Raw genomic sequence first — 12,988 nt, 5'->3', positions numbered from 1 at the left:
AGATCATTTTTAGGGATTTTTTGGGGGAAATTTTGAGGATTTTGTGGGGAAATTTTAGGGATTTTTGGGGAAATTTTGGGGATTTTTTGGGAGAAATTTTGGGGATTTTTTGGGAAAGTTTTGGGGATTTTTTGGGACTTTTTGGGGATTTTTGGGGGAATTTTGGTGATTTTTTTGGGGATTTTGTGGGGAAATTTTGGCGGAAATTCTGGAGATTTTTGGGGGAAATTTTGGGGATTTCGGGGGGAAACTTTGGGGATTTTTGGGGAAATTTTGGGGGAAATTTTGGGGATTTTTTTGGTGGAAAATTTGGGGATTTTTTTTGGGAAATTTTTGGGTGAAATTTTGGGGATTTTTTGGGAAATTTTGGGAATTTTTGGGGTTTTGAAGCCCCACCCACCTCAGCCATTTCCCGCCAATCTGGAGCTTCTGGAAGTTTCTCCTGAGATTTCCTGGAATGATTGACAAGACAAGAATTAATTAGTTGATTAATTATTTCACAAATTAACTCGTTCACTGGATGAACTGGAGGATTTTGGGGGATTTTGGGGGAATTTTTGGGGATTTTTGGGGGAATTTAGGTGATTTTTGGGGCATTTTAAGGGAAGATTTTGGAGTTTTTGGGGGGATTTTGCAGAAGATTTTGGGATTTTTGGAGGATTTTGGAGTTTTGGGGGGATTCTGGGAGAATTTTGGAACTTTTCCCGAGGATTTTGGAATTTTTAGAGGATTTTGGGGAACATTTTGGGATTTTTGGGGAAGATTTTGGGATTTTTGGGGGATTTTTGGAGGATTTTTGGGGATTGTTGGGAGGATTTTGGGGTAGTTTTGGGGTTTTTTAGGGTGATTTTGGGTTTTTTTAGTGCAATTTGGGGGGAGGTTTTTAGGTATTTTAGGGTGAAAATTCCTTGCCCGGGTGGGCGTGGCTTACCCGGGTGGGCGTGGCCTCCTCAGCTCCTCCTCCCTGGCCTTGCACACAGCCCTGAGAGCCACCTGGGGGCAGTGGGCGGGGCTTGTCAGCGAGGCCATGCCCCCTCGGCAAGCCACACCCACCCCAGGCCACGCCCAGCGCTCACCAGCACTTCCGGCTCCGCCCCTGCCGCCAAGATGGCCGACAGCTCGGCCCGCGACTCGCCCGGCCTGGGGGGAGAGGCCACGCCCACTTTGCATAAGCCACGCCCACCCCATTCAACCCCATTGTCCTGCCCTACACTAAGCCACGCCCCTTTGTGATAAGCCCCGCCCCTTCCCAGAAGCCACGCCCACTCCATTCACCCCATTCCCATTGGCTGACCCAAAGCCACGCCCCTTCCCCATAAGCCACGCCCACTCCATTCACCCCCATTCCCATTGGCTGACCCAAAGCCACGCCCCTTCCCCATAAGCCACGCCCACCGGAGAAGGCCACACCCCTTTCTGCAGCCCAGCAATTGAAGCTCCACCCCTTTCAGGAAGCCACGCCCACCTCATGAACCCATTCCCATTGCTTCACGTGAAGCCCCGCCCCTCCTCCATAAGCCACACCCACTCCATTAACTCCCATTCCCGTTGCTTCATCCAAGCCACGCCCCTTCCCCACAAGCCACACCCACTCCATTAACACTTATTCCCATTGCCTCACCCAAGCCACGCCCCTTCACCCTAAGCCACACCCACCAACGAAGCCACACCCACTCCATTAACCCCATCCCCATTGTCTCACCCAGGCCCCGCCCCTTCTCCATAAGCCACACCCACTCCATTAACCCCTCATTCCCATTGTCACTCAAGCCACGCCCCTTTCCCATAAGCCACGCCCACCCAACAAGCCACGCCCACTCCATTAACCCCCATTCCCATTGCCTCACCCAAGCCACGCCCACCCAACAAGCCACACCCACACCATTAACCCCATTCCCATTGCCTCACACAAGCCACGCCCACCCAACAAGCCCCGCCCACCCCATTAAACCCCATTCTAATTGCCCTCCACCCAAGCCGCGCCCCTTCCCGATAAGCCCCGCCCACCCAACAAGCCACGCCCACTCCATTAACCCCATTCCCATTGTCTCACCCAGGCCCCACCCCCTTCTCCATAAGCCACGCCCACTCCATTAACCCTCATTCCCATTCTGTCACTCAAGCCACGCCCCTTTCCCATAAGCCACGCCCCTTCTCCATAAGCCCCGCCCACTCCATTAACCCCCATTCCCATTCCCTCACCCAAGCCACGCCCACCCAACAAGCCACACCCACACCATTAACCCCATTCCCATTGCCTCACTCAAGCCACGCCCCTTCTCCACAAGCCCCGCCCACCCCATTAACCCCCATTCCCATTCTCATCCAAGCCACGCCCACCCAACAAGCCCCGCCCACTCCATTAACCCCCATTCCCATTGCCTCACCCAAGCCCCGCCCCCTTCTCCACAAGCCCCGCCCACTCCATTAACCCCCATTCCCATTGCCTCACACAAGCCACGCCCCTTCTCCATAAGCCACGCCCACTCCATTAACCCTCATTCCCATGCCCTCACCCAAGCCACGCCCCTTCCCCACAAGCCCCGCCCACCCAACAAGCCACGCCCACCCCATTAACCCCATCCCATTGTCTCACCCAGGCCCCGCCCCTTCTCCATAAGCCACGCCCAGTCCATTAACCCCTCATTCCCATTCTGTCACTCAAGCCACGCCCCTTTCAAATAAGCCACGCCCCTTCTCCATAAGCCACGCCCACTCCATTAACCCCCATTAACCCCCAGTCCCATTCCCTCACCCAAGCCACGCCCACCCAACAAGCCACACCCACACCATTAAACCCCATTCCATTCCCTCACCCAAGCCACGCCCCTTCCCCATAAGCCCCGCCCACCCCATTAACCCCCATTCCCATTGCCTCACACAAGCCACGCCCCTTCTCCACAAGCCCCGCCCACTCCATTAACCCCCATTCCCATTACCCATTCCATTCCTCACCCAAGCCCCGCCACAAGCCACGCCCACTCCATTAACCCCCATTCCTATTGCCTCACCCAAGCCACGCCCCCTTCCCCACAGGCCACACCCACACCATTAACCCCCATTCCCACTCCCTCACCCAAGCCACGCCCCGCCTTTCCCATTCCCTCACCCACCCAAGCCCCGCCCCTTCCCCACAAGCCCCGCCCACCCCATTAACCCCCATTGCCCCTACAAGGCTAAGCCCCGCCCCCCGAGGCCCCGCCCCTCACCGGTGGGCGTGGCCCCGCAGCGCCCCCTGGCGGCAGCCCCGCAGCACTTCCGGCTCAGGCTCCGCCCCCAGCAGCCGAAGCTCCGCCCCCCGGCGAAGCTCCGCCCAGCGGCGGCTCTGCAGGGACTGCAGGGAGGACTCTGGGGAGGAAAGGGTTAAGGGAGGGAAATTGGGGTTTGGAGACAAAATTTGGGGGTTTGGAGACAAATTTTGGGGTTTTGGGGCCAAAATTTGGGGTTTTGGAGTCAAAATTTGGGGATTTGGGAGCCAAAAATGAGGATTTGGGGTCAAAATTTGTGGTTTTTGGAGCCAAAATTTGGGGATTTGGGGTCAAAATTTGGGGATTTGGGAGCCAAAAATGGGGAGAAGTGAAAGTTTGGGAATTTTGGACCCAAAAATGGGGATTTGGAGTCAAAAAAATGGGAATTTTGGAGCCAAAATTGGGAGTTTGGATCCCAAATTGGGAGTTTTGAGACCAAAATTGGGATTTTGGATCTCAAAATTGGCAATTGGGAACCTGAAAATGAGAATTTGGGATCCCAAAATTGGGGGAAATTCCCAAAAAATGGGAATTTTGGAGCCAAAATTGGGAGTTTTGAGACCAAAATTGGGAGTTTGGAGCCAAAATTTGGGATTTGGGAACCCAAAAATGAGAATTAGGGATCCCAAAATTGGGGGAATTCCCAAAAAATGGGGATTTTGTACACAAAATTGGGAGTTTGGATCCCAAAATTGGGAATTTGGATCCCAAAAATGGAGGAAAACCCAAAATTTGGGATTGGGAGCCCCAAAAATGGGAATTTTGATCCCAAAATTTGGGAATTAGGGAATCCAGAATTGGGGGGAACTGAAAATTTGGGAATTTTGGACCCAAAAATGGGGATTTGGAGTCAAAAAAATGGGAATTTTGAACACAAATTTGGGGATTCGGAGTCAAAATTTGGGGATTTGGGAATCCAGAATTGGGGAGAACTGAGAATTTGGGAATTTTGGACCCAAAAATGGGGAGTTTGAACCCAAAATTTGGGGTTTGGGAGTCCAAAAAATGGGAACTTTGGACACAAAATTGGGAGTTTGGATCTCAAAATTGGAGGAAAACTCAAAATTTGGGATTGGGAGCTCAAAAAATGGGGATTTTGGAGCCAAAATTGGGAATTTGGATCCCAAAATTTGGGAATTTGGGAATCCAGAATTGGGGAGAAGTGAAAATTTGGGAATTTTGGAGCCAAAAATGGGGATTTTGACTCAAAATTTGGGGATTGGATCCCAAAAATGAGAATTAGGGATCCCAAAATTGGGAGAGTTCCCAAAAAATGGGAATTTTGGACACAAAATTGGGAATTTGGATCCCAAAATTTGGGGAGAACTGAAAATTTGGGGTTGGAGACCCAAAAATGGGGATTTTGGAGCCAAAATTTGGAGATTTGGAGTCCAAAAATGGGAATTTTGGACACAAAATTGGGGGTTTGGATCCCAAAAATGGGAATTTTGACCCAAAATCGGGAATTTGGATCCCAAAATTGGGAGTTTCGACCCCAAAATTGGGCTGGGGAGTCCAAAATTTGGGGGTTAGGAGTCCAAAAATGGGAGTTTTGAGACCAAAATTGGGATTTTGGAGCCAAAATCGGGTTTGGGAACTCGAAATTTGGGGATTGGGGACCCAAAAATGGGAATTTGGATCCAAAAAATGGGAGTTTTGGCCCCAAAATTGGGAATTTTGGATCCCAAAATAGGGAATTTGGACCCAAAATTAGGAATTTTGACCCAAAATTGGGATTCTGGACCCCAAAAATGAGCTCTGGGTTCCCAGGGCGATGGGGAAACCCCAAAAAAAAGTCTTTAGGATCCCAAAAAAATGAGATTTTGGGATTTGGGAACCCAAAAAATGAGATTTTCGGGAGGTCGGAACTTTGGTTCTCCGGTTGGAGTTTCCGGTCGGAACTCACCGAGGCGCCGCGCGGCCTCCTGCGCGCCGGAAATGACGTCACGCAGAGCCTGCAGCTCGTTCCGGCGGCGGGCGACCTCCGCGCGCAGCGCCCCCTGGCGGCTCGGAGGACCCGCGGCGACCTGAGGGGGAGGAGAGAAATTCCCGCCAAATTCCCTCAAAATTCCCGCCAAATTCTTAAAAAATTCCCTCAGAATTTTCACTGATTTCCTGGAAAATTCCCTAAAAATTAATTTCCCTCAAATTCCATCGAAATTCCTTTAAAATTCCCTCTAAATCCCCTCAAAAAAAAAAAAACAAATTTCCTCAGAATTCCAGAAAAAGATTCCTGAAAAATTTTTTAAAAATTCCCAAAAAATTCCTCAAAATGCCTAAAAAAATCCCTGAAAAATTTAAAAAAATTCCAAAAAAATTCCCCAAAAATTCCTAAAATTCCTTCAAAATTCCCTAAAATATTCCCTCAAAATTCTTTAAAGATTTCAAAAAAATTCCTCCAAAAATTCCCTGAAAAATTAAAAAAAATTCCTCAAAAATTCCCTCAAAATTCCTAAAAAATTCCTTCAAAGTTCCTAAAAAAATTCCCCCAAAAAATCCTGAAAAATTCCCTCAAAATTTCTCCAAAATTTCCTTCAAAAAAATCCCTCAAATGTCAAAAAAATTCCCTCAGAATTCCCTTAAAATTTCCTCAGAATTTTCACTGATTTCCGGAAAATTCCTAAAAATTTTCCCTCAAATTCCATCGAAATTCCTTTAAAATTCCCTCAAATCCCCTCAAAAAAAAAAAAATTAAATTCCCTCAAATTCAGAAAAGATTCTGAAAATTTTTTTAATTCCAAAAATTCCTCAAATGCCTAAAATCATGAAAAATTTTTAAAATTCCAAAAATTCCCCAAATTCCTAAAATTCCTTCAAACTAAAATTTAAAATATTCCTCAAATTCTTTAAAGATTTCAAAATTCTCAAAATTCCTGAAAATTAAAAATTCCTAACAAATTCCTGAAAAATTCCTTTAAAGTTCCCAAAAAATTCCTAAAAAAGTCCCAAAAAAATCCTGAAAAATTCCCTCAAAATTCCTCCAAAATTTCCTTCCAAAAATCCCTCAAATTTCAAAAAAATTCCCTCAGAATTCCCTTAAAATTCCCTCAAAATTCCTCCAAAATTCCCTCAGAATTTTCACTGATTTCCCGGAAAATTCCCTAAAAATTAATTCCCTAAAGTTTCCTTTAAAATTCCCTCATTTTTCCCTCAAATTTCCTTTAAAATTCCCTCAAAATCCCCTCAGGAAAAAAAAATTAAATTCCATCAGAATTCCGTAAAATAATTCCTTCAAAATTTCCTCAAAATTTCCCCAAAATTTCCTTCCAAAAAAATATCCAAAAAATCCCTAAAATTCCAAAAAAATTCCCTCAGAATTCCCTGAAAATTCCCTCAAAATTCTACTAAAAAAACCCTAAACCTTCAAACTCTTCTAAAAAATAATCTTTGAGGAAAAATTCCTCAAAAGAATTTCCCCAAAATTTCTCCTAAATTATCTTTCAAAAGTTGCCTCAAAATTTCTCCAAAATTCTCTCAAAATTCCTAAAAAAATTCCTTAAAAATTCCTAAAAATTTTCTTAAAAATTCCTAAAAATTTCCCTGAAAATTCCTTAAAATATTCCTTAAAAATTCCTAAAAATTTCCCTGAAAATTCCTAAAAAATTCTCTCAAAATTCACCAAAAAATTCCCTGAAAATTCCAAAAAATTTCCTTAAAAATTTCTGCTGAATTCCTTTGAAATTTCCTCAAAATTTTCACTAATTCCTGGAAAATTCCCTAAAAATTAATTTCCCTCAAATTCCATCGAAATTCCTTTAAAATTCCCTCAAAATTCACTTTGAAAAGTTCAAATTTCTGAAAAATTCCTTTGAAATTCACTTTAAAAATTTCACTAATTCCTGAGGAATTCCCAAAAAATTAATTTTCTTTAAGATTCCTTTAAAATTCCCTCATTTTTATATCAAGTTTCCCTGGAAATTTTCTTTAAAATTCTCTCAAAATCCCCTCAGGAAAAAAAAATTAAATTTCCTCAGAATTCCAGAAAAAGATTCCTGAAAAATTTTTTTTAAATTCCCAAAAAATTCCTCCAAAATTCCTTCAAAGTTAAAAAAAAAATTCCTCAAAAATTCCTTCAAAATTCAAAAAAAATTTTCTCAAAATTCCCAAAAAATTCCTGAAAAAAATCCTTTAAAAAAATCCTGAAAATTTTTTTAAAATCCCAAAAAAAAATACTCAAAAATTCTCTCAAAATTCAAAAAAAATTCTTTCAAAATTCCTCCAAAATTCCCTGAAAATTCCTTAAAAACTTCCTCAAAATTCCTAAAAAAATTCCCTCAAAATTTCCTTGAAAATTCCTTAAAAATTCCTTTAAAAATTCTCTCAAAATTCCTAAAAAATTCCCTGGAAATTCCTAAAATTCCCTAAAAATTGCCTAAAATTCCTAAAAAAATTCTTCGAAATTCTTAATTTTTTTTTTTTTTTTAATTCTTAAAAAAATTCCCTGAAAATTCCTAAAAAGAATCCCTCAAAATTGAAAAAAAAATTCCTCAAAAATTCCAAAAAAAATTCCAAAAAAAATCCCAAAAAACTCCTAAAATAATCCTTAAAAATTCCCTCAAAATTCCTCAAAAATTCCCAAAAAATTCCCTGAAAATTCCTAAAATTCTCTAAAAATTCCCTAAAAATTTCCTAAAATTCCTAAAAAATTCCTGATAAATTCCTCCAAAAATCCCCAAAAATTCCCTGAAAGTTCCCCAAAAATTCCCTGGAAATTCCTTAAAAACTTCCTCAAAATTCCTAAAAAAATTCCCTCAAAAGTTCCTTGAAAATTCCTTGAAAATTCCCAAAAAATTCTCTCAAGATTCCTAAAAAATTCCCGTGGAAATTCCTAAAATTCCCTAAAAATTGCCTAAAATTCCTAAAAAATTCCTTCAAAATTCCTGAATAATTCCTGAAAGATTCCTGAAAAATTCCCAAAAATTTTCCAAAATATTCCTTAAAAACTCCAAACAAAATCCTCAAAAATTCCTAAAAAATTCTCTCAAAATTCCAAAAAAATTCCCTTAAAATTAAAAAAATCCTAAAAAAATCCTGATAAATTCCTCAAAAATTCCCTGAAAAATTCCCAAAAATTAAAAAAAAAAATTCCTGAAAATTCCTAAAATTCCCTAAAAATTCCCAGAAAATTCCTCCAAAATTCCCTCAAAATTAAAAAAAAATTCCCAGAAAGTTCACTGAAAATTCCTTCAAAGTTAAAAAAAAAATCCTCAAAAATTCCTTCAAAATTCCCAATAAACTTCCTCAAAATTCAAAAAAAATTCCCTGGAAATTCCTAAAATTCTCTAAAAATTCCCTAAATATTTTCTAAAATTCAAAAAAAATTCCTTCAAAATTCCCTGAAAATTCTTTCAAAATTCCTAAAAAAATCCTGATGAATTCCTCAAAAATTCCCTGAAATTTCAAAAAAAATTCCCTGAAAATTCCTCAAAAATTCCCTGAAAGTTCCTAAAAAATTCCCTCAAAATTCCTCAAAAATTCCCTCAAAAGTTCCCTGAAGCTTCCTTGAAAATTCCTCCAAAATTCAAAAACAATTCCCAAAAAATTCTCTCAAAATTTCCAAAAAATTCAAAAAAAATTCCCTGAAAATTCCTAAAAAAAAAAAATCTTGAAAAACTCCCCAAAAAATCCTCAAAAATTCCCTCAAAATTCCCAGAAAATTCCTCAAAAATTCCTTCAAAATTAAAAAAAAAATCCCTGAAAATTCCTAAAAACTTCCCTCAAAATTCCTAAAGATTTCCCCCCAAAAAGAAGTAGGAAACCCCCAAATTCTCCCAAATTTTGCAAAACTACCCCCAAAAAAATTCCCCCAAACCCCCAAACTTTTGGAAAATTCCCCCAGATTTTGGGATCTCACCTTCACCTCCTGCAGCTCTCCATACCTGAATTCCAAATTAAGGAAAATTCTGGGATCATCCCAAAAATTCTGGGGCATTTCCCCAATTTTGGGGGATTTTTTCCGCCCAATTTTTAGGGTTTTTTCCCTAATTTTCGGGATTTTTTCCCCAATTTTGGGGGATTTTTTCCCCCCAATTTTTAGGATTTTTCCCTCCATTTTTGGGATTTTTTTCTCCAATTCTTGAGATTTTTTTCTCTCAATTTTTGGGATTTTCCCCCAATTTTTAGGATTTTTCCCTCATTTTTGGGATTTTTTTCCCCAATTTTGGAGATTTTCCCCTCAATTTTTAGGATTTTTCCACCAAATTTTGGGAGTTTTTTCCCCAATTTTTGGGATTTTTTTCCCTCAATTTTTAGGATTTTTCACTAATTTTTGGAGGTTTATTTCCCAATTTTTAGGATTTTCCCCTCAATTTTTGGAATTTTTTCCCCAATTTTCAGGATTTTCTCCTCAATTTTTAGGATTTTTACCCAATTTTTGGGATTGTCCCACAATTTTGGGGATTTTTTCCCTAATTTTTAGGATTTTTCCCCAATTTTTAGGATTTTCTCTCAAATTTTTTAGGATTTTTTTCCCCAATTTTCAGGGTTTTTCCCCCTCAATTTTTAGGATTTTTCCACCAAATTTTGGGATTTTTTTTCCCAAATTTTGGGATTTTTTTTTCCTATTTTTGGGATTTTTTTTCCCCAATTTTCAGGATTTTTTCCCTCAACTTTTGGGGTTTTTTTTCCCCAATTTTTGGAAATTTTTCCCAATTTTCAGGATTTTCTCACCAATTTTTGGGATTTTTTTTCCCTCAATTTTTAGGATTTTTGCACTGTTTTTAGGAATTTTTTTCTCCAATTTTTGGGATTTTCCCCCCAATTTTTGGAATTTTTTTCCCCAGTTTTTGGGATTTTTTCCCCTCAATTTTTGGAATTTTCCCCCCAATTTTCAGGGTTTTTTTCCCACATTTTTGGGATTTTCCCCCAATTTTCAGGATTTCCACCAAGCTTTTTGGATTTTTTCCCAAATTTTCAGTATTTCCCCCAGATTTTTGGGATCTTTTTCCCAAATTTTTGGGATTTTTCCCCAAATTTTTGAGAACTTCCCCCAAATATTGGGGATTTTTTTCCCAAATTTTCAGGATTTCCACCAAATTTTTGGTTTTTTTTCCCAAATTTTGGAGATTTTTTTCCCAAATTTTCAGGATTTTTGCCCAATTTTTGAGATTATTTCCCCAAAATTTTTGAGAATTTTTCCCCAAATTTTTGAGAATTTCCCCCAAATTTTTGGGATTTTTTTCCCAAATTTTGGGATTTTTTCCCAAATTTTCAGGATTTCCCCCAACTTTTGGGGATTTTTTCCCAAATTTTTAAGATTTTTTCCCAATTTTTTGATTTTCCCCAAATTTTTAGATTTCCCCCAAATTTTTGGGATTTTTTCCTAAGTTTTCAGGATTTCCACCAAATTTTAGGGATTTTTCCCCTATTTTTGGGATTTCTTCCCCAATTTTCGGGAGTTTTCCCCACATTTTCAGGTTTCCCCCCAAATTTTGGGATTTTTCGGATACCACCGCAGATTCCCACGAATCTTCTTCACATTCCTGTGGGAAAAACACAAAAAAAATTCAACCTCACCCCAAAATTTTGGGATTCCCTGAGGATTTTGGGGTTTTTTCCCCAAATTTTGGGGATTTTGGGGTTTTTTCCCAGAAATTTTGGGGATTTTGGGATTTTTCCCCCAAATTTTGGGGATTTTTGGGTTTTTTCCCCAAATTTTGGGGATTATAGGGCTTTTTGTCCCCAAATTTTTGGGGTTTTGGGGGTTTTTTTCCCCAAAATTTGGGGATTTTGGGTTTTTTTCCCAAAAATTTTGGGGATTTTCGCCCAAAATTTTGGGGATTTTGGGGTGTTTTCTCCAAATTTTGGGGATTTTAGGGTTTTTCCTCCCCAAATTTTGGGGATTTTGGGTTTTTCCCCAAAAATTTTGGGATTTTGGGATTTGCCCCCAAATTTTGGGGATTTTGGGGTTTTTTCCCCAAAATTTGGGGATTTTGGGGGTTTTTCCCAAAAATTTTGGGGATTTTAGGGTTTTTCCTCCCCAAATTTTGGGGATTTGGGGGTTTTTTCCCCAAAATTTTGGTGATTTTGTGGTTTTTCCCCCCAAATTTTGGGGATTTTACTCACTGCAGGTTCCGGACGTGACGAGTGACGAAATCCCAAATTGGGGCTCTTGGACCTGAGCAGAGCCTGGGGAGAAAATTTGGGAATTTTGGGATCCCAAAAATCTGGGAGAAACCCCAAAATGAAATTTGGGAAGTTAAAATTCAACCAGGAAATCTCCAGGAACCCAAAAATCCCTGAAAATAACCCCAAAATTACCCCCAAAGACCCTAAAATCCCCTCAGAATCCCCCCAAGTGACCCCAAAATCCACCTGGGAACCACAAAACCCCTCAGGATCCCCCAAAATTCCCCTCAAGATTCCCAAAGGGACCCCAAAACCCACTCAGGGCTCCCCAAATTCCCTCAGGATGCCCCAAAACTACCCCAAAACCCCTCAGGATCCCCCAAAAGAACCCCAAAATCCCCTCAGGACCCTTCAAACCCCTCAGAGGAACCCCAAAAACCCTCAGGATCCCCAAAACCCCCCAAAGGGACCCTAAAATCCCCTCAGGATCCCCTAAAGTCCCCTCAGGATCCCCTAAATCCCCCAAAAGGACCCCCAAAACCCACTCAGAATCCCATAAATTGCCCCCAAAACCCCCCAAAGGAACCCTAAAATCCCTTCAAACCCCTCAAAGGAACCCCAAAACCCCTCAGGATCTCCAAAACCCCCCAAAGGGACCCTAAAATCCCCTCAGGATTCCCCAAATCTCCCAAAAGAACCCCAAAAAACCCACTCAGGACCCCCCAAAACCCGCTCAGGATCCCCCAAATTCCCCTCAGGAGCCCCAAAGGTCCCCAAAAAACCCTCAGGATCCCCTAAATTCCCCCAAAGGGACCCTAAAATCCCCTCAGGACCCTTCAAACCCCTCAAAGGAACCCCGAATCCCCTCAGGGCCATTTAAAGAGACCCCAAAATCCCCTCAGAACCCCCCAAACCCACTCAGGATCCCCCAAATTCCCCCCACAGGGACCCCAAAATCACTTCATGGACCTCCAAAAACCCCTCAGGATCCCCCAAATTCCCCCAGAGGGACCCCAAAATCCCCTAAGGAACCACCACATCCCCTCAGGATGCCCCAAATTCGCCCCAGGACCCCTCAAAGGGACCCCAAAATCACCTCAGGATCCCCTAAATTCCCCCCAAGACTTCCCAAACCCACCCAGGACCCCCCAAAAGGACCCCCAAAGCCCCTCAGGATCCTTAAATTCCACCCAAAACCCCTAAAAAGTACCCCAAAACCCCTCCGGACCCCTAAGGGAACCCCAAACCCCCTCAGGACCCCCAAACCCCCTCAGATGATGCTCCGGTAAATCCCCAACCGCGCCCCCCCGAAGACCCCAGACCCCTCCTCGCCCCAGGCTGCTCCCGCTGGGTCTCCCAGGCTGCCCCGACCTGCAGAGAATCGCCTGGGAAGGAATGGCGGCGGGCGGCGCCTCCATCTCCTCCCGCAGCCATCGCCTCAGAGCCTCCGCCATCATGGCCGGCGGGCCGTGAGGGGAGAGCGAAAAGCGCGCCAAAACCGCCGCGGGGCATCACGGGAGTTGTAGTGCGGGAAGGGGAGGGGCGGCAATGGTGGGCTATGGGCGGCGCGGGGCGTGATGGGAGTTGTAGGCTAAGAGTGAGGCTCTATGGGGCGCCGCGGGGGATGATGGGAGTTGTATGCGAGTGTACAATAGGGGTCTATGGGCGCCGCG

At 42.4% G+C, this 12,988-nt stretch overlaps 1 protein-coding gene across 2 annotated transcripts in view; it reads right to left on the bottom strand.

Annotated features, from left to right (window-relative positions):
- HAUS5 (HAUS augmin like complex subunit 5) overlaps window positions 1-12,814 on the bottom strand; it is a 30,162-nt gene extending 17,348 nt beyond the window's left edge. The window contains exons 1-9 of one of the 2 annotated variants that reach the window (XM_085044657.1): window positions 12,687-12,814; window positions 11,313-11,375; window positions 10,697-10,729; window positions 9,103-9,127; window positions 5,155-5,275; window positions 3,210-3,348; window positions 1,077-1,140; window positions 932-993; window positions 401-452 (exon numbers count right to left, since the gene is read on the bottom strand). In XM_085044657.1, coding sequence (XP_084900783.1) covers window positions 401-452; window positions 932-993; window positions 1,077-1,140; window positions 3,210-3,348; window positions 5,155-5,275; window positions 9,103-9,127; window positions 10,697-10,729; window positions 11,313-11,375; window positions 12,687-12,772 — 645 coding nt within the window. In that variant the 5' untranslated portion in view covers window positions 12,773-12,814. The remainder of the gene's footprint in view (window positions 1-400; window positions 453-931; window positions 994-1,076; window positions 1,141-3,209; window positions 3,349-5,154; window positions 5,276-9,102; window positions 9,128-10,696; window positions 10,730-11,312; window positions 11,376-12,686) is intronic. The other variant, XM_085044659.1, reaches the window with a different exon arrangement.
- Window positions 12,815-12,988: the final 174 nt, after the last annotated feature.

The sequence above is a fragment of the Lichenostomus cassidix genome, unplaced genomic scaffold (genome assembly GCF_008360975.1).
Source record: "Lichenostomus cassidix isolate B80296 unplaced genomic scaffold, HeHo_3.0 HiC_scaffold_37, whole genome shotgun sequence".
Lineage (NCBI taxonomy): Eukaryota > Metazoa > Chordata > Aves > Passeriformes > Meliphagidae > Lichenostomus > Lichenostomus cassidix.
Note: the sequence above shows the minus strand (reverse complement) of the source record. Positions and strands in the feature narration are given on the sequence as shown.